General features: G+C 38.7%; 2 protein-coding genes across 4 annotated transcripts; one reads left to right on the top strand and one right to left on the bottom strand.

The window, feature by feature from the left end:
• Window positions 1–5,698: 5,698 nt before the first annotated feature.
• Window positions 5,699–20,889, top strand: cilp (cartilage intermediate layer protein, nucleotide pyrophosphohydrolase). Of its 3 annotated transcripts, none has more exons than XM_067587527.1 (10): window positions 5,699–5,984; window positions 6,250–6,344; window positions 15,201–15,345; window positions 16,017–16,070; window positions 16,227–16,496; window positions 16,612–16,791; window positions 17,340–17,645; window positions 17,742–17,850; window positions 17,963–18,111; window positions 18,245–20,889. In XM_067587527.1, exons 3-10 carry the CDS (start codon window positions 15,282–15,284, stop codon window positions 20,602–20,604), a joined length of 3,492 nt encoding a protein of 1,163 aa, XP_067443628.1. In that variant the 5' UTR covers window positions 5,699–5,984; window positions 6,250–6,344; window positions 15,201–15,281; the 3' UTR covers window positions 20,605–20,889. The 3 variants fall into 3 exon arrangements, with proteins under 3 accessions (XP_067443628.1, XP_067443620.1, XP_067443636.1); XM_067587519.1 differs by having other exon boundaries at window positions 5,699–5,831; XM_067587535.1 differs by lacking the exons at window positions 5,699–5,984; window positions 6,250–6,344 and adding an exon at window positions 14,235–14,395.
• A 63-nt stretch (window positions 20,890–20,952) lies between these two features.
• eif3jb (eukaryotic translation initiation factor 3, subunit Jb) lies at window positions 20,953–26,446 on the bottom strand. Its single transcript, XM_067587549.1, has 8 exons — window positions 26,341–26,446; window positions 26,089–26,177; window positions 24,167–24,224; window positions 23,964–24,055; window positions 23,750–23,846; window positions 22,633–22,803; window positions 22,426–22,499; window positions 20,953–22,168 (listed from the first exon to the last, which is right to left on the bottom strand). Exons 1-8 carry the CDS (start codon window positions 26,351–26,353, stop codon window positions 22,040–22,042), a joined length of 723 nt encoding a protein of 240 aa, XP_067443650.1. The 5' UTR covers window positions 26,354–26,446; the 3' UTR covers window positions 20,953–22,039.
• Between the last annotated feature and the right edge of the window lie 516 nt (window positions 26,447–26,962).

Genomic DNA, 26,962 nt, shown 5'->3' on the forward strand with positions numbered 1-26,962 from the left:
GGTTGCCTGTCAATCTCAGGGTTAACATACAGTGTAGAGACAGACAACCATTCACACTCACATTCACACCTACAGGCAATTTAGAGTAACCAATTAACCTCACCTTTTGGTCTGTGGGAGGAAGTTGGAGTACCCTGAGAGAGCCCATGTAGGCGCGGGGAGAACGTGCACTGCAACTCCACACAGAAAGGCTGCAGCAGGCTGGTGGGTTGGAAACCAGAACCCATTGGCTATGTTGCTGTGAGCAAACATTGTGGACCACTGCACCACCATGCTACCCTTGTAAATGAAATATGATAATCAGAATGTAAATCTTAATAAAATGTTAAAAATATCCAGTTACAAGTTAGTGAAAAGGTAATATCATACATCTCACACATAAGCCACGCAGAGCTGTAAGACACAATTATAAAGGATCATACCACATTCTTATTGAAGTAGTAATTAAACAACAGCTGAAAATGAAGTATTTGTTGGGTTCACGTGTAGATAATGTATCAATATTATGTATCTAAAATGCTGCTCTTCTTAAAAGCACCCAGATCTCCACCTTGTACACTCTCTTAACTGTAAAAGAGGTCAACACCACACAGATTCACAACCAGTGAATGTCAGTAACTGACAATGGAAACAATTAATCATGTTGGACTAAAATGTGATTAATCATTTCAGATTTTTTTTTTTGGAGAATGCAGATCAAAACCAGGTCACCACTAGAGAGCAGCAGTGCCACTTTGCAACCTTGATGGAGTTCCAGCTTTGACAGAACATGGAAACATGTTAGAACAGTGACATTAAAACTTTGCAGTTCACATACACAACTTTGCTGTAGATTACGGAAGACAGAGGGAGGGAGAAACACAGCAAGACCACAACAATATGGTTATGACTTTCAGTTGATCTGCAAAAGACCTGTATAAACACAAGTACACAAAGTGATTAACAGTGTCAACATGAATGAATTCAATTCCCTTTGGTAGTGAATATTTTAAGTGTTGATTCTTCTTAACAATTTTGCCAAAGTTGCTTGAGTTTGAGAAAAAAAACCAAAACTGGCATATGCGTGTGTGTGTTTGCAGGATGATTTGGGTTTGATAGCTTTCCCAGCCTCAAGGTTTCCTGCAAGCAGAGTAGAAATGGCTGCAAAGGAAGCGTTCAGTGTGGCTTTGCTCATACCTGGACTTTTGAATGTGTTATGGACTGTTCAAATTATAAGCCATGTGATGTGGATGAATTCATAACTGAGAATTAATCAACATATTCTTCTACAGCTGTGCACTGCACACCGATCAATCTTCATTACATGATTATCTAAACATTAGTGACTTGTTTTAATATTCTTTAAAACATTAAAAACATGTAATAAATTTGCCATATTTAAAAATCTAAACATTTACATTTTAGCATACTGAAATTAAAGTTAATTTTCTTTGTTTATATAATGAATGAACTTCTTGGAAATTTTAGATAAAAAACGCCTTCTGTAAATAAAATAAATGACTGAATGGACAAAATGACTAAAAGATGACTGCATGTTTTAGGTTCTTTGTTTGGCTCAGTGATTTGGCCGAGGAGGAGCTACTTTTTGTCAAAGAGTAAGAAAAAAGACTAAGTCCACATCCTCTCATGTAAAGTTTTAAAACTTCCTCCTACATGCCAAAATACAACCAATAGTATTAAATTTTCATCAAATCAAGTATGTGCAGACTTCAGTAAAAATATAAACCATTAAATTTGGACTTGAAACTTTATCCCACATGATGAACATCTGGGAAACTTGCTGTTTGTCTGATATAGCCTGTACTTCCATGAAATCGTAAATGATAACACTTAGTGTGTAACTCCAGACAGATCAACTATTGTCAGACAATTTCTTTTTTTTTTTCTTTTTTTTTTGCCTGAATTTGAAAAACACACATGGTCCCCATCCAGTAGCCAAAACTGCTGCTCAGATTGCTAACAGATGTTGATCCAAAGAGGACATTACAATAGACTTTATCACTGTGGCCTGATGTTTTACATTGGAGATTAGCACTGTGCTACAGTACAGTATGTAACACTTAGATAATCTTTAATGTGTGCTCACGCACGTCAGCATGCCAAGATCATAGCCTACAATTTCCCAAAAGACTAATATAAAGCAGGTTTCACACGGGGATTACCAGCAGAAAATTGTGTGACATAATTGCTTTATCAGAGCAAAATATGTCCTGGCCTCCACAGATGAAAGTCAAGCACCATATGTAACTATTACCAAGTCTAAAACTTCTCAAGCTACTTTTGGGAACTCGAGCACCCAGTATTCAGTTCTTGTTTTTGTTATGAGAGTGAATAATCACTGTCTAATGGGGAATATCAGTTTTCCAGTTTTCCACTGCGACTGTGGCCGCCTTGATAAGTAGTGAGTCTGATGAGGGAAGGAACTGAAGGAGCTCCTAGACAGTGATGTCATACCTTTAAGAAAACCATGCACTGGAGGTGATTGCACAATCTCTTTCCCACTGAGGTCACTGGGAGTTTTGCATGGCACTGGCAACTTATTCGTCTTTTGGTTGGGAATAATACTTTTGTAATGCCTTCCATAATTTACAGTTATTTTTCAGTGATTGAAGTCCAATATTTATAGAAATTGAAGACAGATGCTGTATATGATTGTTTGATTTTTCTCATACAGTAGACTGCTGCCATTTGAGATCTCACTATAGAAGATGTTGCAACATGCTTCTTTTACATCACAAATGTGTTACTGGTTGTAATCTGACTCGTAAAGACTTTAAAGAAGATGTTTAAATGAATAATGTACGATCTGATCTGATTGGTGCTTTAAGCAATACATATTAAGGACCTCATGGGTTGCTGCTGAAACCTCCCACCAGAATCTGCAGTCTGACATTAGCACTTCATGAGCATTTTGACATGCTGGTGATGAGCATTTTTAATTGGCATAAGTAGTCAAAGTACACTGAAGAAGCAATACTTGATTTAAGGAATGGTTCACACAGGATTTGGGTACTTGTTCTGCTCTGGCTCAGACTTCCTCTGTCCTCTGTTGTTCTTGGCTGGAAAACAAACTGTTTTACAGCCAGCAACAGTTTTCCTCATTATGCAATGTTGAAATCCTGTCCAGTATAATTATTGTTCTTTCATACCATGATGATGAACTCTGTGACTGCTGTGTTCCTTTTCTTCTCTCTCGCTAATGTTTTAAGTGATACTGCTGGACGAGTGGTTCATGCAGTATAAATACAACAGTTACTGTATGTCATGTCAGAAGACAGTTTTCCAAAATACAATGTTGGACAGTGCCAGTGGCTTCCCTGTCAGGGAAACTTTTAAAAATAGAAGCAAATCTACAAGATTTCACTTCAAAATGAGGTGCAATGGGTGACTTTTGCCACAATACAAGAGGAATTAAACGTTTGAGTTATAGATGGAGCAAGGTTCAAATGGCCACAAGTGCAATTTTGAATTCACATCAGTGTTGATTGTCCGTGTCTTTATGGTGACAGGTACAATATACACAGTGTGCACTTCAGTGGCTTTCAGCTTTCTTGACCAACTGCAATTTGTTGCCTTTCATATTGAAATGGTGCGGAAAAACAAAATGCGAGACTTGAAAGTTGCAAGGCATATATGATATGGCCTTGGAATAAAAAGCATTTAGTTGACAATGACTAATGTTATTACTGTCAACAAACAAGACAAAATTAAATCTCATCCACTTTGGAAGAGATTTGTTTTTCCCATCATTGATTTTCCTGCATATCACATCACATATCACAACGGGATGCGGCCAAATAAGAGTTTCTTGCAGAGAAGCACAAAAAGAAGAAAGGTATTGTATTTCACCAGCAATGATTCAGTGTTTATATCATATACATATCAAAAAAGAAATGTCAATATAGACAGCAAACAGAGAGACCCAGGGATGAAAATAAAGCTGCACACTGTGAATCAGATTTTCATTATTTTTCTCAAAGGTTTCACAGTTATTAGACATTATCCTGTCCCTCTTGTCTGGATCTCAAAAGAGCCTCCTACCCATGTGTGACTCATATGATTGGGGAATAGGTTAACTCTCTCCTCTACTGTTTAGCTATAGCTGAATCATGCCAGATTCAAACAGCCTTAAACTCATGAAAACCCGTGATTTTTTTGTGTGTTTCTTCCAGCTTCCCAGAGTTTCCTGTCTTTTATCTATCTTGGGACAGGAAGCATGTAAAAAGGATTATCTTCACATAGATGTTCTCCTTCATGATCTGGATCAAAGTCTGTAATTCTTCCTATTATTATTCCATATGAATTTAATCCATTATAAAGAAAATAAATCTAGTGTCCTTGATCTGCTAGAACATTTGTCTTTGTTCATGACAGAGATTTGAGGTGTTGCATGGAGAATTACAGAGTAATTGTGAAGAATAACGAGTGGAGGACTGAGGACATCTTCATAAACGGGTCACAAATATATATTTTAATTTTTAAAAAGGGCTAAATAATTTCCTGAATGAGTTAGGCACTGTAGTTTTCAGCAAATGTTTCTCAAACATGAGTAAATAGTGCTTCTGTTGGGAACTATTTTCATTTATGGATTAATACAGATCTGGTCCTAATGAGCATTTATGGCAGCAGGACAGAGTATGAGGGATTGACTCAAAAAAAGAAAAACAAAAAAAAATTAACTGTGCCCAGGTTTATTGTAACAAAGGAGCATATTCAGTGCAAATTCATTGATGTGTTTTTGTAAAACAATGGAAGGCACAGTTCTAAGATATTTTCAGCTTTGGCTACACAGCCAATACTTATTAGCAGGAATAATTCAACAGCCTTTTCATTGGATTTCATGATGATAAGAAAAATATAGAATATCTCCAGCCTTATCCTTCAAGTGATAAACATTTTGAAACACTGCTAGGACACATAAATAAGTCTATTATCTAGCTACATGCTAACATCGCCATCCCATTACCAGGTAATATTTACCAGGCGCATCATGTTGGTTTAGCATGTTAGCATGCTAAAATTTGCTAATTAGCACTAAACACAAAGTACAGCAGAAGCTCAATGGGAATATCTTGAGTTTTGCAGGGATTTATAAGCTTAAGTACTGGACAGTTTTGAGCAGATGGTAGTGCTAGATGTAAAGTCAGAGGATCACCAAAGTTTGTATAATTTATCCTGAGTGGGACATGAATTTGTGTACCAGTTTTCATGGCAATCCATCAAACAGTTGTTGAGACATTTCACTCAAAAATGTCAACCTCATGAATAGAGAGCTAGAAAGAAAGTCTTGATGACCAAAGACTATGTGATACATTGTCTGGTAATCATGAATGTTTTTACCCAAACCGTGTGATAGATGTTTAGATAATTTTGATCTGTTGGTGGAGCTAAAGCAAAAGTCAGAGAATCTCCAAAGTCAGCAAGATTCCTCCTTTGAGGGCCGTGAATGTCTGTACAGGGCAGTTGTTGTCAAGATATTTCAGTCTGGACCAAAGTGACAGACCGACTGATCATCAGGCCGACAGCGCCATCCCTAGAGCTGCTGGCATGGCTGAAAATAGACACGTCATGGCCTGTCCTGTCTTGTCAGACTCTGTCATTCCCCACCTGTCCAGCAGTAGTCCTCAGTTGGTTCTCATCATTCCCCAGCTACCTGATCCTCACCTCTCACACACCTGCTCCTCATTCCCCCTCAATCAACCGCTCAGTTTAACCCTAACCCACAAACTGCAGTCCTCTGCGTCTTGTTTTCCTACTTAGTCATTCTTTGGATTTGTTTACCTCTGCCAACTGCTTGCCTGTTGCTGACCTGTGCCTTGAATCATGATCAAGTAACCCTCATTTTAATCCTACCTGCTCTGTTGCTGAGTCTTGCTTTTGAGTCCAAACATTACTTACCAAGAACATTACAATGTGAGAACAGACAAAGGAATAAAGCAAGCAGCAACAGCATCACTGAGCTACTGACTAATGTTATTTGCAGAGTGAGTGGCTGTGGGTAAAAAGTAGAATATGTGAAACCTGTTCAACAGATCAGTTTTCATCTGATAGATTTAAAAAGGTATTAAATGTGTTGAAATCAGATTTACTGAACTAACACCGAGATTAGTTTTGCAGACATACCAAGCTAAAGACTTTTTTAAATAAAGATTACACCTGAGTAAATTCAGGGCTACAGTAATGTAAGGCCAGTGGGTTTTTAGAGAGAATATTCAATTTTATTCCAAGTAAAATGTTCTCCTCCCGCAGGCAGACCTTTAGTAGTGGGGTCTCCAGAGGTCTCCAACCCGCAGTCCAGGAGGAAAATGGACGACCTCGCAGAGAACATATCATCCATCTTCCAGGTCAGCCCCACATGTTTCTAATCTAGCCCTTAATTCCGCATGTCTTCATGCTTTACTGAGCTGGAGCCGACCAGAAAACATGAAGGAGGTGCCATAACCTTTACATGTGCTCTCCATAATGTGTCAGCAGAAAAACACATGTCTTCTTCCTCTGCTTGTATCCAGGTTAACATGTCTTTACAGCCGTGTAAATGGAAATAGGTTTGCACTCTGGTCATGTGTGGTAATGAGAATGAGTCGGTGATACATCAAGCAGATGTTCAGTTGTTTTGTGCACTAAGAATGATTAAGTTGATTGTTGGAGATGTATGCAGATAAGCAGTGTTATGTGGGTTTTGCACAAATGCCAAATCAGTTATGTGATTGTTTTCCATGTGTGAGGTAAAGTTGTTTTCCTCTAACATAAGTGTGTCATTAGTGGGGTCTCAAGCCATAAAGACTATAATTTCTTTTACTCATGTTTATGAGGATGATGCAGTGATACAGTACTGTGCAAAAGGTTTAGATGTTTAGATTCTTAAATTCAAATTCATTCTGCAGCATGACAATGACCCCAAACATTCAACCAGAGACATAAAGAACTATCTTCAGAGACAACAGGAACAAGGAGTCCTGCAACAGATTATATGGCCCCCACAGAGCCCTGATCTCAGCATCATCGAGTCAGTCTGGGATTACATGAAGAGACAGTAGAACTGAGACGACATAAATCCACAGAAGAAATGTGGCAAGTTCTCCGAAAGGCTTGGAACAACCTACCTGCCAAGTACCTTGAAAAACTGTATGCAGGTGTACCAGGGAGAGCTGGTGCTGTTTGAAAGGCAAAGCGTGCTCACACCAGATATTGGTTTCGTTTAAGTTTCTGCTGTTTACTGGACTCTGTATAAAGTTAATTGATAAATAAAAAGTATTCATGGTATTATTTTTGAAAGCATCCTCACTTTACTTTTGGTGCCTAAAACTTTTGCACAGTACTGTAAGTTACACAGTTTATAATGTCCTTATTTTTGAGTTTAGATGGGAACTATGTGACTTTGCACATTATATTGCTGTGGGTAATTGTTTAGCCTTGCACAGTGATACGCTGTAAGTGAGAGGAGATTTAAATTATGTATACATTAGTTATCCAACTTAAAGTGGACAATGTTTCCCTGAAGAAATAGTCCCTGTTCTTTTGCTCATGATGTGAAATTAGTTGTAATATACATATACAGTTAAAGGTTAAAGTACCATATATATATATATATATATTTTTTTTTTTTTTTTTATGTTTTTGTAGAAGGCTTGCACTGACATGCCTGACAATAAATTTTAAGTCTTACAGCTCTCAGGTGAACATGTTGATGATTTATCATAACCTTTTTTTTACCATAACTTTACTTTAAAATACAGTGTTTGAGCTGAAACGCTTTAATCATCACATGTCAAAGAACAGTCTGTCAACATTTAGTCTGTCTGTGCTCTGTGTTTTATCTACTCATACTTCAAATAAGCACCTATCTCCCAGACACAAAGTGCCCCATCTTTAATCTCCAATCACATTTCCTCCATCGAGAAAAACATGACGTTTTTCATTTTATTGCCTTTTGACTGTGAGTAATGCAGCCTGGTATAATAATATGTTTAAATCACAACCAAACTCATTTGGTAGGCTATATTCTGAAACTGTTAAGTGTTACTTTGATCCAGAGCACACCCTATAAGTCTGACACTAAGACTATATGAAAACACAAAAGGTGTTGTCAATTGAAAATGTAGTCAAAAGATAGGTTCACATTTTCAAGTCTTTCTTAAAATAATGTACTCATGTGGCTTCATGTACACTATACCGAACAAGTTTTTGGTCACTGTGATAATTCACCTTCTCCATTCTGGCAGCATTCATACAGTAGCATGACTCCACTGCAAGAAATGGACAACAATATCCTCAGTCCAATGTGTTTTATTAGCTGAGGCTAATATGAGGCTTCAGTAAGTAGTAAGGCAAGAGAAGTTTATTTGTATAGCACCTTTCAGCAACAAGGCAATCCAAAGTGCTTTATATAAAACATAAGACATAAAACAAGAAACACGAGATGTTATAAAATGACACATTCAAATAGAATTTAAAAGATTTAAATAAAATTGAAAATAAAAATAAGCTAAAGTAGAATAAGACAAAACAGTAAAATAAAAATTATACAGTGCAGCAAGGGTGCAGTGTGAAATATGAAACAGAAGTCTTAAGTTTTGATTTAAAAGAACTGAGCGTCAAGTTTTCTGGGAGTTTGTTCCAGATGTTTGGCGCATCAAAACTGAATGCTGCTTCTCCAAGATGGAAAAATCAAGCCATTATCTTACAAACTTACAGTCTCTGTAGTGCTAAATTCCCTCTTAGTATTTACTTGCTGAGCTGTGGTGGAGGAACAGGTACACAAAGAGGGAATTTAATACGCAAAAGGCAATATTTGGAAGAGAACAACTTAATTTTTTGCTTCTGATTAGCTTCTGCAGAATCTGGATTTTATCACTCATCTCTTATACTTGGATCTCTCCAAGAGAACAGTCTGTATGGACAGGAGGAACAGTTAGAGCAACAAATAACTCTCATAGGGGCACGTGAGTATTGTTTTAAAACACATTTGGTGAAATGTGAATCTATCCTTTAACCTGTAAAACTATGGAAAGAGCACAAACAGTATCTCAGTGTATTTGTGACTGCTGGTTAAACAGAGAAGCCTGTTGTAGCCCAAACAGAGACTCAGAGCTTCATGAAATGTTTCTCCAGAGCAGACCAGGACAGTGAGGAGACACAGGTTAAGCAGACAGTGCTGGGGGTTGTGTTAGTGCCTTTTAATGACTCTACCAGTGAAAGTATGCAGAGCGGCTCCTGCTACTGTCATTAGGGGCCCACCATCACACAGAGGGAAAGAGTCCACTCTACTTCCTTTAGGTCTGTTCAGAAAAAAAAAAAAGTGATTCAGATTCGAGGAAATTGCCAGGACATTTAGAAGTCAGCACATTTGACTTTTGGGCAAGGAGGCCATCTTTCAGTGTACAACAATTACATCTCTAGTGAAAACCACTATTACCAGGAGAGGTTTTCTCATCGAGAGTGAAATTGGTTTGGATCACAGGGAGCCCCCGTGAGAAAGCTCTTGAGCTGCACAGCCCAACATTGGCAGATTGTTAAGATTAGACTGAGATAGATTTTAAACCTGGTACCTCAAGTTTTGATATTGAGCAGAAATACTGTTAAAGCGACAAGATGTAACTTTTACTGAGCAGCCGCCAATGTGGCCAAAATCTATGGAAATAATGATAATGATAAATGCTAAAACACAAGCTAGTACAACAGTAGCACAAGTAGCAAGGGGTAATTGAGTCAGTGATGTCAATTACATAACAATATCTAAAGTCTGTTAACATAAGCACCACATGCTAGTGGACACACCAGACCATGTAAGGCTGTAGAAGCAGAACCTCTGAGTGTATAAAATTGAGCAAAGGTATGTTTTATTGCTTATATAATTAACTTCCCATTTGTAAGAAGAGGAATATATTTGTTCACTTTAATCTTCAGTTGAATGACTATAAATTCCTCTGCATGTTGAGACAGTTATACAACCCTTGAGTTTATCTGTTATTTTTAAAACCTGTATCACATCTTCAACAATATCTGATTACTGAGCTAAAAAAAAAATTATTAGCTGTATCTTATGTAAAGTAAAAACTAATGTTTGTTTGCTTGCACCGTGCATTTCAATTATGAGTAATTGCCTGTCGGTGTGGCTAGTGGGATTGACGAAATTAACTAAAACTCTAAAACATTTGCACTTATCTTGGCAAACCGTCCCTCTGAAGGATCTCGCTCCAGCAGACATGAGCTGGAATAATTATATCTCAAGGTGACTGTGGAGTTTGTAGTGCAGCATTGTTTGTTCAGTTCTAACTGTTTCTGGCTTTAGAGCCCCTCTTCAGGTTTGACTCCAGCCTGGTAATTAATGGTGTGTCAGGATGTTGCTGTTGTTTTTGTTTTTGGTCTGAGCTTATATAACACTGGTGTGGAGCTGCTAGTAAGAACCTGCATATTTATTATCATGAAATAACACAGCCCGCCTCCCCTGTTATTGTGATTGACAGGTAGTCTCAACATGTGATTAAACACTGGTTTGACAACTACAGATGTTTTAGGAATTTATACTTTGTCAAAGGGATTATTCTTAATGCACAGTGTTGTGTTACAGTATATTTTAAAATACTACAGGATGAAACACATCCCATTTTAAGTTTTTAAATCAAAATTAAAAGTGTTTTCAGCAAAACTGAAAGTATCAAAAGTAAGAGTACTCTTTTATGCAGCAGAATGGCCCTTGTCAGTGTTTATATAGTATATGTACATATATATATATTACCTCATTGGATTTGTGTTTCATTAACATGTAAGCAACATTTCAGATGGACAGGTAGAGTTTATATAACCTGCGAAGTAACTACAACAGTATTTCACCCTGAAATGTAGTGGTGTAGAGGCATTTAAAGTCTGTCTTAAAGCATTAGTCAGGTGCCCAAATGAACATTGAAAAAGGTTTTGTTTACTGTAATCATTTCTCCTGTTCATACTGACCATTAGATCCTCTACAAATGTGCTTATAATCTAAGTGATGGGGGACAAAATTAGTCAAATAAGTGGATATCTTCCACAATTAGTCCTTTTAGTAAAAATCTTTGTGTCTTGACAGATATTATTTTCCTGCTCAGCTGCAGCAGAAGGATCATAACAAAATGAGGGACTTTGGCACTAAAAAGATTCATTTGGACGGTTGAAGCTTCATTTTAGCTTCAAATAAACATTTTTTTCACATAAGGAGGACTGGATTTTGTTCCTCATCTTTTATACTGAATTATGCATTATGAAGGGATCATCTAGTGGCCAGTATGAACAGGAGAAATGATTGCAGCAAGAAAAACATGTGTCAATGTTCATTTGGCTATTGTTTTAGGACAGACTTGAGAAATTGTCAACTTGTCCTTTTACAATACTTGAACAAATGCGCTTAGTAACTTTCCACCTCTGCAAAACACTGCTGTAGATTAATGTGCGAAACCGAACAGACCAATTAAACTAATTAAAGTTTTTATTTTACACTGCTGATGAATCACGTTGCCAGAGGTTGATTAAATACCAGCCTGATGACAGACAACCTAACACTGACGTAAAAGTTTACCAAAAAAGAAAACTAATAAAAATCAAAATAACTTTCATAAAAAGTCTGTTTGATGTAATTCCACTGACTTTGCATGATGGTGATTTACCTGTCTGGAATCCAGTTATAGACTGGCAGAACATGGACTCTGTCTTCTGCTGTTGCCTGGAGACCAAACTTTGCGTGTTTGTGTCCATTTTCTCACTTCCTTCACTTTCCTATCCTCACATCATTACCCACCACCTCTGTCCTCCTTGTTTGTAAAGTCCTTTGAAGACCTACAAAGTGCCATAAAGTTGTCCTCACTAACCTGCTTGTAAATGTTAGAAAAATACGCCACTGTAGAGAGCTACTGTCCTCTCTGACTGGAAGATGTGATGTGACATTAAAAGTCTGAATTCTTTGCAGTGTAGGCCAGTGAATAAATGTTAAATAAATATATACAATTTTACCAAAAATAAGGAATTTCAAAAGCATTTAACTTTAAGTTGAATATGGATGTGTTTGGAAAATGGTAAACACACACAAACATGTTGTTTCAGCCTTACTTACTTGACTACGTTAATGAAGACATTTGCCCTCTAAATAAGTTCATAATGTATACCATTGCAGCATAAGCTTCAATCTGTATGTATTGTTTGCATTTATATCCCTAATCCCACACCGACAGAGACTTTGTGGACCGTGACTTTGATCCTTTGTTTAGCTACCTCCTAATTTCACCACACTGACACTCATTTCCTTACACCAAACCAAACCACCTGTGCTGAGGAAAAGCAGTAATTGGTAAAAGGTGAAGTTAAGTTGTGCTTGAGGGACAGGACTGTTTTTCTTCAGACCTTGTTTATTCCAAGATGTTTTCTCTGAAGAGCAGCCTGTCCTGTTGCCCTGTGCTAAGCTGTTTGTACAAATTACAAGCTCAGTTTATTTTATGTATCCAGTGATTGACCTCAATTCAAACTTTTCTGACACCAGTCATTAGTTCCTTCACCTGGCCTGGGAAGGGAAGTGAGCGCAGACTGGAAACACTGAGATGCAGGCTGGTTTTATTCTTCCCCTGCTGTGTGTGTGTTTTTTTGCCTTGTAATTGACACGATGACATCAGCTAATTGAACGTTGTGTGGAAAAACAACAAATACTGACGACTTCATATGATCTTTAACAGACATGACTGATATAAGTGTATTTTTGAATCTGCTCGACATCCTCTTTTCCGACACTGCCTCTCTTTGTCTGGATTATAGAGGTGGGTAGACAAAATAATGTAGACACACTGGGAAAACCACTTAAGGATATGCTACTTGATTTTTGTGCCCAATAGTGTGCTCAAAGCTCAAAACATCTTCCCAACAAACTGTTTTTCAAAACATATTTGCAAACTATAATATGCAGTGACCAGGGAGGAAATCTGGGGATTTAAGGGAACTATTGATGGTCATCAAGCAGTGTACTTTTGTACTGTGAAGAAACTAAATCACAAACATAGGACAGACATATAGTACAGTATACCTGGGTTTAACATTCTTCTAATCAAATGTAATACAGTATGATCTTTCTTTGTAGCAACTGTGATAAATAAAGTTAAAGTTTCACTCCATATTTGAAGGCTTATTAAGACCTACTTTACCTGATGGCAGATACTGTAACATTGACTTTATGCTCCTAAAATTTAAACTTTACTTGACACTATATATATTTTTAGAATCCTCCATTTTTTAAATACATTTAAGTAAACTGTTAAAGAAAAACTCATTTGGTTTGACTTTATATCAGACCATCTGTCTCAAAATTACAGCTGAAACACCACAGGGGAAATCCACTGGCTAACTGTGAACATTCACATACTGACACTGAGTGAGGTTTTTTGGATTTGTGTTCTTGGTGGTGTAAACGAGTGTCATGTATCTCCTACGGGATTTCAAATGTTAAAATCAAACTTCCAGACAAACATTAATGGTCTGTTAATGTTGCATAACAAAATGTAGATGCTTTGGGACACGTAAAATAAAAAAAACAGGAGCAGAATATTGTTAGTTTTTTTTTTAAACTCAGGATTCTCAAATCAACTTCACATTTGCTCAGCTGTTATGGAGCATGTCCTCACATTTTCTTGTTTTCTGCTTTTTAATTAATTGCAAGATCTTGTCTCTTCAGATTGTCTAAACCAGAAGTTATGATTTGATGCCACAAATGTCAGAATCCCTAATAATTACAAATTATCTGACATTACAACAGAACAAATTAATCAAGGATTTAATGTACACTATCTCCTGTTTTAGAAACTTTAACATGTGCTTTAAAATGTGCATTAAAACAGAGGAGCATACCAAAGCCAGTGAAGAGTATCAATATCACAGACTAGATCTATTTTTTTTAATCAGCATGTACACTCCACATGCAAAGTCATGCAACACAAAGTACAGGCCCTGAGACCAGAGGAGAGGATAAATGCCCAGTTTGACTCAATCAGCATTGATCTTGGGCATAGGGGTTGATTTATTAACACAAGCATTTGTTACTAAGACCCCCTGACTGTCCCTCATTCATATGTAGCACTATCTAATAACCATTGGGTGTCATGGCTGTACAATGAAGGTGATAAATTATAAGGATAATAGTGTAATCAAAAGACACTGTGGCACACTGCCGACAGAGGAGGGAGGGGGGCTTGGACTCAGAACGGTATAAAAGAGACAGTGAAGGAGTATGTTGAACCAGAGTAAAGAGCAGAGGAGGAGGAGAGAAATGTGAGACAGGAAGAAACAGAAGGAAACAAGAGAAAGAAAGAGTGACAGAGACACTGATAGAGAAGGACTTTCCAATTAAGAAAATCTGCAGACCCAAGATAGTCCACTCAACAAGGAGGTAAGAAAAAAACAGATTATTTGTTTGTGGTTTAAGTTTAAAATAATTTACAGTAAATGGACAGTTGATTTAAAATTTGGAGCCTGTAATTTGAATAATATTGTCACTTGCAATTTGAAACATAATCCATATAAAATTAGTCTTTACTTCAGCTTACTGTTAACATTCATTTCTGATAATATCTTTTTTTTAAATTGTAATTAAAGCCTTTTGATGCACTGAACCTGTTATTTTATCAACATCATTTCTGCCTTTCCAATTTAGCACAAATGTAATGCATTAGTCTGTTGTGCACAATTTTACTTGTGTTTTTAAACTTTAAGTGTACAAATGCAAACCTTGTGTGTGGGGGTGGGGTGGGGTGGGGTGTTTGGATTGTGTAGCCCAGTGTTTCGTCAGTGGATGCAGAAATGTTTGAGAGTTCCCCTGACAAATGATGATGGCTAACACAGATGTGTAATCTGAGTGGGGGCTCAGTCCAGCCATGTTTTTTTTTTCTCCACCCTAAAACCTCCTATCCTTAAAGAAACATTCTTGCTCTAGATGTAAACTATTGTTTTTTAATTAACTTTTACTATGATACGGGTGTTTGTTTGTTTTTTTGTTTTTGTTTTGTTTTTTACAAATAACTGTCTAACTGGATAAGATGTGATGATGAAGAGTTACATCAATTTGTTGAAATTTTGGTTCAAAATAATGAGAGTATGTGTTGTACTTAAAGATTATTTACATGTAACATTGACTGACTTTTATTAACATGGAACATTGTTTCCTGTTATTTCCCATTTCTTCATCTTTACACCAGTCCTCTTCGGAGTTCCTGGTGTCAAACGCACATTACCAGAGGTGAAAGTTCAGGGGTCAGCTATAACGGCAGAGTGTGAGAATGTCAGCAAGGCTTCTCCTTCTCATCCTGGGAATCACCGCAGCCACTGTTGTTACAGCTCAAGGTGGGTCTCTCACAAAGATGTTGAGACTCGTTTCCTCACGTGTTATTAGCACATATGCATTGAAAAGCATTGAACCCTCCCCGCACTCTTTTTTAAAAAGGCACAGTAAGATACCTGAGGACACAGTTTTGCGTTGATTTGATAAAAGTGAATAGTGGAAGGCAGGCTGACAAAACAGAGCAATTTACACTCCACACTGGATTCCCAGCATTAAATCTGTAAAGTCAAAGGAAAATTGAATTTTAAAGTGTGATTGGCTTTTGCTACAAACATTGACATGTAGCTGACAGTTTGTACTTACAGTATCTAGGGATTAATACATAGAAATATTAATTCAAACCAGCCACTTTTCTAAAACACTACTCCACAAGTTTTGACCAGTACTGACCCTGATCAACAGTGCTAAAACTGTTTAACCATTATGTCGCAAATACACAGAGAGACTGTGTTGAACTACTACAACTATATTGCACTTAACAGATTTTACACTCATAAATATGTAAAGATTTCATCCTAAAATGACTCGCTTGGGCTTCTAGAAAAAAAAGACTAAATGTTTTTCAAAACTATAAGAATTGAGAAGAGACAACTAAAGTAAGGTGTCTGATATTATGGTAGTGCACCCCGAGGTACAAAAATAATACAATCATGCATTGATTTGTCTCTTACAGGATCATGGAGGAGAGACAACAAAGATTCTAGCCCTGCTGTGTTCCATATTGATGGTAAATTCTGTACAATATATTGTATTTATAGTATTTACTGTGTATCAAATATATTGTAAAGTCATAACTGTATAAGGCCTTTTTGGGTGGTTTGAGTCACATTCCACATTAACTATCAGCTGCTATTCTCTCCATCCTCTCTTGTACTCTCTCTAGACAACTATGAGTGGACCACATGGTTCAATGTTGATCACCCCGGAGGGCGTGGAGACTATGAGCAGCTGGAAGCTATTCGCTTCTACTACCGTTCTCGAGTGTGTGAGACTCCCCGGGCAGTGGAAGCCAGAACCACTGAATGGGTCCCAGCCCGTGAAACTGGAGAGAAGGTCCATGCAGATCCCACTGTGGGCTTCTGGTGCCTCAATGAAGAGCAGGGTCCTGACCGTAACTGCTCCAACTATGCAGTCCGCTTCCTTTGTCCAAAAGGTTTGGTCTCATATCAGTCTTCCAGCTATTTTCTCTTAACATGCAAATAAGATCTCTAATGAATCTCTTTCCAGCTCAATAGTTTGAACGTCACTTATTCTCTATTTTCTATCAGATAACAGTGTAAACCCCCAGGATAATTGGGGTCTGTGGTCAGACTGGAGCCCATGCCCCGCCCTCTGTGGTCAAGTAGGGGTCCAAATTCGCTCCAGAAACTGCAAATCTCGTTTGATGTCTTGCAGCGGGCCTAAAGTAGAAGGGAAAGCATGCAATGGACCGGAGTGCCCGATAACAGGTGAGCTGGCATTGGTTTAGTCATACAGACCCTTCAATTTTTTATTTGGCCATGCTAATGGCATGGCTATAGAGGTGGCCAGGTCCGCTGGTTGGTTGGTCTACCACTTCAGATGGATTTCTATGAAATTTTTTCCAGAAAAGATGAATCTTGGTAAGTTTGGTGATCCCCTGACTTTTATCTCAACATCTATTGAACAGATTGGCACAAAATTCGGTCTATGTCCATCTTTTCCTTTAACGTCACCATGAGGTTGACATTAGAGGTTTTTAGTGAAACATTTCAACAACTCTTGGATGGATGAACTTTGGTACACAAATTCATGTCCCCTCTGGATACATTGAAATGACTTTGGTGACCTCCTGACTTTTCATCTAGTGACATCAGTGGGTCAAAATTTCAACTTGCACTTTCACTTACATCACTCTTGTTATTTTGTCAGGCCCTGACTTAGACTGATATTGGAAATATTCCTGAAAAGGAATGGCTGAACTGTAAAGAAATAACATCACTCAATAGCATTGTGGTTGTTCTATTCTACTTTTTAGATTGCTCCCTGCAATGTGTGATGGGGAGGGTGAACGCTGAATGTGATGCATGCAAGTGTGAAGAACACACCCTGCTGGGGTCTGTCCGTGGTGCTGGTGGTCTCACTGCTGAAGGGGCTACAATCCTTCGCTCTGGCAAACTCATAACCCTCACTGACCACAACGGACATTTTCGCATCCCCGGTGTCTGCCCTGATGGCAACACCACCCTGACAGTCAGCCTGCAGGGCCACGCCACCCTCAGTGTTGTTGTGCCCCACAGCACTGAGCGTACCTCAGTTCTCACTGTCCAGCTGAAAAGAGCAGGTACAGACATCTGTAACATAAATTGGATTAGAGATTGATTATTTGTTTTATACCTAAACATTTAATTTTTTTCACATTTTATTTTACAATTTCCAGAGAAGCTTCATGTGTTGAGCAACCCTGAGAGCAAGGCAAGAAGGGAAGGACAAATTGCTGCCTTCTGCTGCAAGGTGGCAGGAATACCACAGCCAGACAAGTACCAATGGTAGGACTTGTTAAATTTTGAAATTATGCATGTTTTCAAAGGTTTTCAATAATATAGTGTATTTCATGCCCTTGCTTCTGCTGTCTGCCTTTTCTTCTGTGTGAACCAACAGGTTTCATAACAACAGTCTCCTGGAGAAGCAGTCTGAGAGCACTTTGGTCCTAAAAGATCTGCATCCTCAGCAGGCTGGGGAATACTACTGCAGAGCAAGTGGTCCATCTGGGGCAATTAAGACCAAACCAGCTACTCTCAAAGTTATAGGTGTGTTCTCAATAAATTGGTAATAATATAATACAATAAATACATAGAAATGTGAAAAACACATTTGTGGACATTAAATACAGTAATATGATCAAACTAAATCAACATGTTGATTTCTAAATCTTGTACACAGGTAAAGATGAACATTCATGTAACCCCAAGCCTGACTCCCACCTCATCCGCCTTCCACATGACTGCTACCAAAACAGCACAAACTCGTTCTACTATGATGTGGGCAAGTGCCCCACAGGTACATGTACTGGGCAGCAGGACAATGGCATAAGGTGCAAAGACAAAGTGGCTTATTGCTGTGGTGTGGCAAAGATGGAGGAGAGACAGTTAACATGCCAGGGCTACCAACTGCCCACCATGGTGGTGACTGAGTGTGGCTGCCAGAAATGTGTGGACACCAAGGCTATTGTGCATGGTAGGGCCATTGCTGCTGACAACGGTGAGCCAATGAGGTTCGGCCATATCTTTATGAATGGAATCAGAATCAGCCGCACAGGCTACAAAGGTACCTTTTCCATACAGGTTCCTCCTGAAACAGACAGGTTAGTCCTGACTTTTGTGGACAACATGCAGAAATTTGTCAACACCACAAAGGTACTTCCATTTAACACCAAAGGAGGGGCTGTTTACCATGAGATCAAACTTCTCAGAAAAAAAGCTCCTGTGACCATTAGTTCCACAGAAACCAACACTCTGGAGCTTGGAGAAGTAGAGGGCCAAGAGCCAATGGTTCAAATCCAGATTCCTCCCCATTCCTTCTACAAGGAGAATGGAGAAGTCTTCATGGGTAATGTAAATGCTAGTGTAACTTTTCTTGACCCCAGAGATGTCTCCACAGCTGCTGCAGCCCAAAGTGATCTCAACTTTATAGGGAATGAAGGAGATACCCTGCCACTGAGAACTTACGGGATGTTCTCAGTTGACTTCAGGGGAGAGGAAACCAATGAGCCGCTGAATGCTGGTGAAGTGAAAGTGTTCCTGGACTCTGCTCAGGTGACGATGCCCGAGCACCTCAGTACTATGAAGCTGTGGTCCCTGAACCCTGATACTGGCCTGTGGGAGGAGGAGGGAAGTCTGCAGGTGGAGAAGAAAAGAAGAGGCAAAAGGGAAGAGAGAACCTTTCTGATTGGTAACATGGAGATCAGAGAGAGGCGTCTGTTCAACCTGGACGTCCCAGAAAACCGCAGGTGTTACGTAAAAGTGAGGGCCTTCCGCAGTGAACGCTTCATGCCCAGTGAGCAGGTGGAGGGAGTTGTAGTGAGTCTCATAAACATGGAGCCCACAGCTGGCTACTCCTCTAACCCACGTGCCTGGGGCCGCTTTGACAGTGTTGTCACCGGTCCCAATGGTGCCTGCCTTCCTGCCTTCTGTGATGAACAAAAAGCTGATGCCTATTCTGCATATGTCATGGCCAACCTTGGAGGAGAGGAATTGGAGGCTGTCCCTTCTGCTCCCAAATTCAATCCCAACCTCATTGGAGTGCCTCAGCCCTACCTAGATAAGCTTAACTACAGACGGACTGACCATGAAGACCCCAGAGTGAAGAAGACAGCATTCAGCATCAATGTGGCAAAACCAAGTCAAAACGCAGCCGAGGAAAGCAACGGACCAGTCTATGCATTTGAGAATTTGAAAGAATGTGAGGAGGCACCATTCAGCGCAGCACACTTCCGCTTCTCAAGAGTAGAAGGGGATCGCTACGATTACAACACAGTGCCGTTCAATGAAGATGATCCAATGAGCTGGACAGAGGACTACTTGAGTTGGTGGCCCAAGCCCATGGAATACAGAGCCTGCTACATAAAAGTCAAAATCAACAGCCCACACGAGATCAATGTGAGATCCCGCAACATGGGTGGCACCCACCCCAAGACAGTGGGCCAGCTGTATGGCCTCCGAGACACTCGAAGTATTCGTGACATGGACCAGGCAACACTGTCTGCTGTGTGTCTGGAGTTCAAGTGCAGCGGGATGCTGTATGATCAGGACCGCGTGGATCGTACTCTGGTGAAGGTGATTCCACAAGGTAGCTGTAAGAGAGATCAAGTAAACCCAATACTTCAAGAATATCTTGTCAACCACTTGCCCCTTGCTGTCAATAACGACACCAACGAGTTCACGATGCTAGCACCTCTTGACCCTCTGGGCCATAACTACGGAATCTATACGGTGACAGACCAGGATCCCCGCACAGCCAAAGAGATTGCACTTGGACGCTGCTTTGATGGAACCTCTGATGGTACGTCTCGTGTCATGAAGAGCAACGAGGGCGTAGCACTGGTGTTCACTTGTGGAGATCGTGAGGTGACACGCCAGAATGTCTTCCAGACCCTGCAGAGTTCTCAAGGTCAGACAGTGACAAGTGTGGTGAGAGGAGAAGGCAGGCAGAACCGACGCCGACAGAGGGCCAATGCTCTCCGGAGTAGTCGTAGACGCAGCACCAGAGATCCTACAGGAAGACGCACACAGTCCAGAAGCTGAACAAGACAATACTTAAAGGTCAGGGCCCCACATGGAGACCAAATCAATAATGAAAGAAGTGGATAACGTTAACCTTGTTTTGATGCAAACCTTTTACATTGACTTTTTACAAATTAAGTAAATCTGTAATTACACAAAACTAGGCCTATTTCTTGCAGCTTCTTCCCAAGAATTGTTTGCATTGTTTTCCCTTACATTTTAACTGTACTGTGGTGAATATTTACTTGAAACTGTAAATAGAGTATTTATTACACATACCTTAAAAATCAGTAATCGTTGAATTTGGGTGCTGTGTTATTCGACTGTTTCTTTCATTTATGTTGTAAACAAGAACAGAAACACAATTAATCCTTTTGACCAGTGATTTATTAAATTAGATGCTTATAAAACACTGCAAATGCTGTATCTTCCACATTGTATGTATCCAATTGTCCATGTAACATTGAAACTGGTCAACTGCTAGAAAAAAAAGGAGAAATACGCCCCTTTCAAATAACTGTAGCCCATATGAAGACATGGTGGGGTGAAGCCCAGAAGCCCCCGCTCCTCATCACACTTGATACAAGCCTGCAGAAGCAATGATTAGGAGACCAGTACTAGCAAGTTAACCCACTTGCCTGATCCATACTTTTTCTGCATTAGTAGAAATCAAATTAGTAAATTACATTTTTGTCATGCACAAAAAATACCTATAAGCACTCTTTGCTCCAAATTTTCAAGGATATTCCAGAGATGTATTAAGAGAATGGCTGTAATGTTTTAAAGTCACATTTATTACACTTGTCTATCCCTTTTATCTTACAGTGAATGTCATGTGCTCTCTGTAAAATTATAACTACTACTTACATGTTGTCAGTCTCAAATAACCCACAATGCAACCTTTCCAGAGATAAAGATGAATAATGTACTGAATAATTGTTCTGCATTTGGCAACCAAAGTTATAGATACTATATACTTTCCTGTAAGAGAATAATCCACAGGTAAGTGAGACCTATAATATATACATGACATTCTGGTTTAAGAATTTGCATAGAACCATGTGTTTCTATGTCACTACACTTATAACTGCAATACTATTTCTGCCATTTTGACAGGAGCAACATTTAATGAAAAAATGAGCCCTGCAAAAACTCAGACAACTGCAGTTAAAGTGTATTTTCCCTTGAAGCTGGGTCACCCAACAGATATACTACATGATTATGTGTGTGTGTGAGTCGAGGCTGAATGAGACAGAGAAAAGGCAATTCCATATGTATTAACATAAGAGTTGGTGAGACTGGATGCTCCCTGGTATAGTCCCTCTGGTCATTGAAGCAAAATGAAGGGGGCAACACATAGTTCAGATTTTCCAGGATGGCACTGGACAGCATGAGAAGGTACAGCTGCATTTCTCAGGGTTGGGAGGGGGAGAGGACAGTGGTGATGGAGCCAGTGTCACATGAAGTCCTCATAGTCTTGGGCGTATCCACCATCAAACTCTGCATAGTCAAGGTCATCTCTCAGCTGTGCTTTCAAACCGCCACCAGGTACGACACCTTTCTTCTTTTTCTTTCCTTTGTTTTGCTGTGAAAGAAAATAAATTAAAATGATATACAATAAACTAGTATGTTACATATTACGCTTGAATTAAATACCTGACTGTTGATTCTAACTCACTATAGAAACCACATGACTAAGTAAGACTGGGCATATTACAGTTGGCTTCTACTATGAGCCCAATTTGGGTGACTGGGCTAGGTGAACAGCACCCCCTACTGAATATAAATGACAGATCAGAATTAATATGTGAGAAAATACAGTACACACATAAAGTCACTTACTTTTTCTTGTTTCTGTTTTTCACTAAGTAGGACTGACAGGGAATTACTGACTTTCTTCAAGTCATCTACTTCCACTGTAAGAGAGACAAGCAAAATTGTTACAGGTCTAATCTGCTTTGATTAAAATTTACAGTAATAATACAGTGAGCATGAGTGACAATCAATATTGTTCAGTTAAAATGACAGTAAGGAAAATGCTGCGCTTACATGAAATACAGAGCTCCCGAAACAATGAATCCAAGAAACTCGAATAATGCACAGATTTTTCAAACTGGGTTATCTTTTCTTTCAGCAATTTTTCAAACTCTGTGAAGTCTTCTTTGGAAGATGGACACATGCCATCAATCCCAGTGACACTGTTTGAAGTGCTGCTGACACCTGAAAACAGAACAAGAAAGGAGGTTTCATTATGTCCACGACTGGGCTCAAAAGTGTAGATCTGGGTTGAATTTTGGAGATGCTGAAATGACCATGTACATTAATTACTGTTTGCCCATTCCCCTTCAAAACAAAGTGTTCTGATGCAACAGCAGCCATCATGAGATATTAGTAATTCCTCAAAAAGTTAAAAATTGTAGCAACCCTGAGAATTTCTCTGAGTATAAAGTCATTAAAAAACCCTATAATTTATAGTGTGAAATACACTGTTAACTGTGTTTAATGATTCTGGGAAGTTTGACACACATAAGAAACAAATGATCATTTTATTAATAACTGCTTTGTTTAAGCATGTTTAAAAAAAAGGCAATACTGCACACCGTACTTTAATCTCTCTCATTGATTCTTTTGCTTTTAGTGACAACTCGTACCTCTAATGAAACCATACATTCAAGGGACAGACTAAACAGTAGGGCTGCCAACGTTGGAAAAAAAAATGACATTCAATTATTCCTTCTAAACACATATGTCTAAATACATAGGCATATACATAAATACATAATCTCATTTAGGATACTCCTTGACAGCCCTACTGAACAGTAGCTCTGTGCATACCTTCAGAGTCTACGTACATGACGCAGCCAATTGTGCCTATATGAGTGAGTTAAGCTTCAAATTAATTAAGCCTTGCAGTACTTTGCATCTATGAACAACAAGGTACATGTCGAAATGTAAAAGAAACCAATGGAGGAACTGGGCACACATTTTATCAGTCCAGGCACCAATTTAACACAAATATTCATCAATACACACGTACTGTTTCATTTATGCAATGCAAATGAACTAACAACATTCAGTATTACGGAAGACTACTATATTTTTTACATATAAGGACGTAGGAAGAGTTTCAAAATAGTAGGTTTTTGGAGGGGGATCTCTCTCTTACCAAAAGCATCTTTTGCTAACTCCAAGTCGGCATCTTCCTGTAGCTTCTTCACTCTTAACTTCTCTGCGAGTTGTTCTTCTTGAGTAAGCTCTGCTCGCTGAATAAACAGATTTCACAAAGTGAAAATGAGAAACCATCATTAGCGATGAAAGAAGGGACAATAGTTTTGTGCTCTATACTGTCAACTGTGAAAGCCATGTGGGTAAAAACTCACGCTATTCTCCAACTCCTGTTGTTTTTTCTTTAAACGGTTTTCCTTCTCTTTAATCTTCTCCATCAACTTTTTCTTATCAGAAACCTTTTTCTCTGAAAATTGAAATGACGGAATAATAAAAAGGTGAATTTGGGAAAAAAAGCAAAGGACTTTGCAAATGATTAACAATTAATTACATAGTTATGAAACTGCCAGTTGCTCACCTGTTTTTTTCACTTCTACTTTTTTCGAGTCCTCGTCTTCCTCATCATCCCAGTTATCCTGTGCAGATAAAAAGTGGGACAGTTGACATATTATTAATTAATGAGCAGCCGTCACTAACAAACTGGGATCAAGCCACTAATCAAATTAAATATTTCAGTTGTTATATCAGTCAAATGAGTCAGTTGTCAAGAATTGAGTGACACTTTGTTTTATGTTAGGCTTTATAAAAAGTGCTGTATTCATTTCATCATTACTCAAACTTGTATCAATCAGATAAACGGCAAAATTACAAACATTTAGAATTTTACAAGCACAGCCAAATTTACACACAAAGTGCCCTCATCATCCCACTACTTCAGTAACAAATCTGTCCTGATATAAAATGAGACATCCTAATTATGATGATCCCAAGTTAATCCGAACTAATAAACACATTGATATTAAAGTTGGGTGATTTTCACTTAAAATCATATTGTGATGATATGATCTTTTCAGGTCTATCACTCTACAAATTTCTGTTATCAAATGAATGATTCTCATAATGCATAACAGGGTAACATAGTTAATTAATTTGAAGATCAAACTGATTATTTTAGATGTATTTTTTCATACATCTTTTATATCATAATATCTATTATTATTGGAAGTTTTTTACATTGACATTGTGATAATGATTTCTACCATACTGTCCAGCACTACTTGAGATTGCCATGCAACTGAATACAATAACAAACAACACATATCCTTTCCCACACTTATCCAATTATCTCCAAGATACAATACTTTACAACCTGTACATGAAATTACCAACTCAGCTTTAAACACAGAAACACACAATAACACTTACACAATAAGCTTTTACAAGCATGTTGTTATATTTGAGCATAGTATTATTACACCAATATTTCAATCCAAACCAGATTACAAAATGGATTTATTTCGGTCAGTAATTAATTGCAGTTAGCCACACTGTTTACCCAGTTTAGTGAATAAGGCCACTGTTTGTACTTAGGAGGACATGAAATCATCAGTTTCTTTTTAGTTTGGGCACCATATGTCACAAAAAAAATGGAACAATTGAAAAGGCCTCTAACCAGCACTTTCTCTAGGTCAATTATCTGAGGTTTCTGGACAGAAACCATGACATTCAGGTAATAACAACCTGTATTGTCGCTTCAACTGAACACCAGTTTCCTAATACACGCCTGTTGGACATTCGGAAAGTTCTAGGCCTAGTTCTTGATAGAGTTGAGTCATCAACCCAGAGGATGATTTCATCTGGTTGTGGCTAAAGTTGGTTAGCAAGCTAACGCCGCCTGCCTCATGTTTAACGCAACTCAAACTGAGGGAATTCAGACATGACACATAAAGCTAATCTCCTATAATCGTTGAACGCAACCAAGTCTGGGCAACGATGGACTAACCGTCTACATTATCCAAGCACTCCAACCCACTCAAGTTAACGACGCCACCGTCGAGGTTACCTAACATTAAAGCTCATTTTCAGCGAGCTAGCGATCTTGCTAGCTGAGTGGCCCAGCAAGAGGTTATCTTCGAGCTACGTTATCTAATTTTAGCCCGGCTATCAACGAATTAAACCGCGAACTGCCAACTTTCAAATAATAACAGACACCAACATCGTCCAGAAATTAAGTCTAACCCACAACCCCCAACTGGCACACCGACTAACGATACGATCCGGTAGTTCTAGACCGAGTACTAGCTAAATATGAGTTACTAAAGGCTTCATGAAGGAGCCACATGAGTTAGCCGACAGCTAGCGGAGGTTAACGCCGGGATTGACAGGCGAAGCATAGCACCGCAGCCGGGGCCACAACGCTTCCACCGAACGTTAGCTAGTAACGGCTCTAACGGCTCTTCTCATAAACACACCGAAGAAGCGTTTGTCACGTTAATGTACCTTAACATCTTCTTCTTCGTCTTCGCCTTCCCATTTGTCCATCACTACCGCCTTTTTAATCGGCTCCTCCGGCTCGAAGTTGTCAGCGTCTGTAAAAAATAAAAATAAAAAAAAGACAACATAAAACTGTGTTAGTCCAATCCACTTATAACGGGCGAGTTTGACAATAACGGAGTGATAAGCTTGTAGAAAAAAGACTGTGACAAGCGGATGATGTAAAGGTGGCTATCCTTCCCAAGTTAGTTTCCTCACCCCAGTCCGCCATGTTGGCTGTGTTGGTTGTGTTTGACAGGCTCGCTGTGAAGTCCGTGCTGCAGCCCGTTGGCCACGTTTTTTTAATTAGTTACTTTTTTCAAAAAAAAAAAACTTTATTTACACAATGGAATTTACAACAGGTTTACTATTCCAATAACATTAACAAGGAAATGCATACTTGAGGTAGTGCACAGATCATAATATATATAAAGATAAAGAAATAAAAAATTAAAAGCAAGAAATTAAGATAAAATTAAAGAAATTACAAATCAAATTAATTACATAAGGCTCCAGTTTTCAGTTTTAGAGGATTCTAAGTAGAACATGAAGACAGTAAAGTTGGTCTTGTTGGCCCCATTCAGTTTATCTAATGTCCTGACTTACTTGGACTGCTTCAAAGCAACATGACACTGATCCATGCAGCTATGGGTGTCTTTATTTAATTAAATAGTAAACAGAAGGAGGTGCTTGATATGGTGTGTGTTGGGTGTAATATGACAACCCACAGGACTGAGTTTTTTTTTTGTTGCACCTTAATCAGTGTCATTTTTCAACACTTAATGCACTATATCGCAATACAAATTGTCCCAACTACAACATATTACACTTCATCCTAACT

The sequence above is a fragment of the Thunnus thynnus genome, chromosome 1 (assembly GCF_963924715.1).
Source record: "Thunnus thynnus chromosome 1, fThuThy2.1, whole genome shotgun sequence".
NCBI lineage: Eukaryota > Metazoa > Chordata > Actinopteri > Scombriformes > Scombridae > Thunnus > Thunnus thynnus.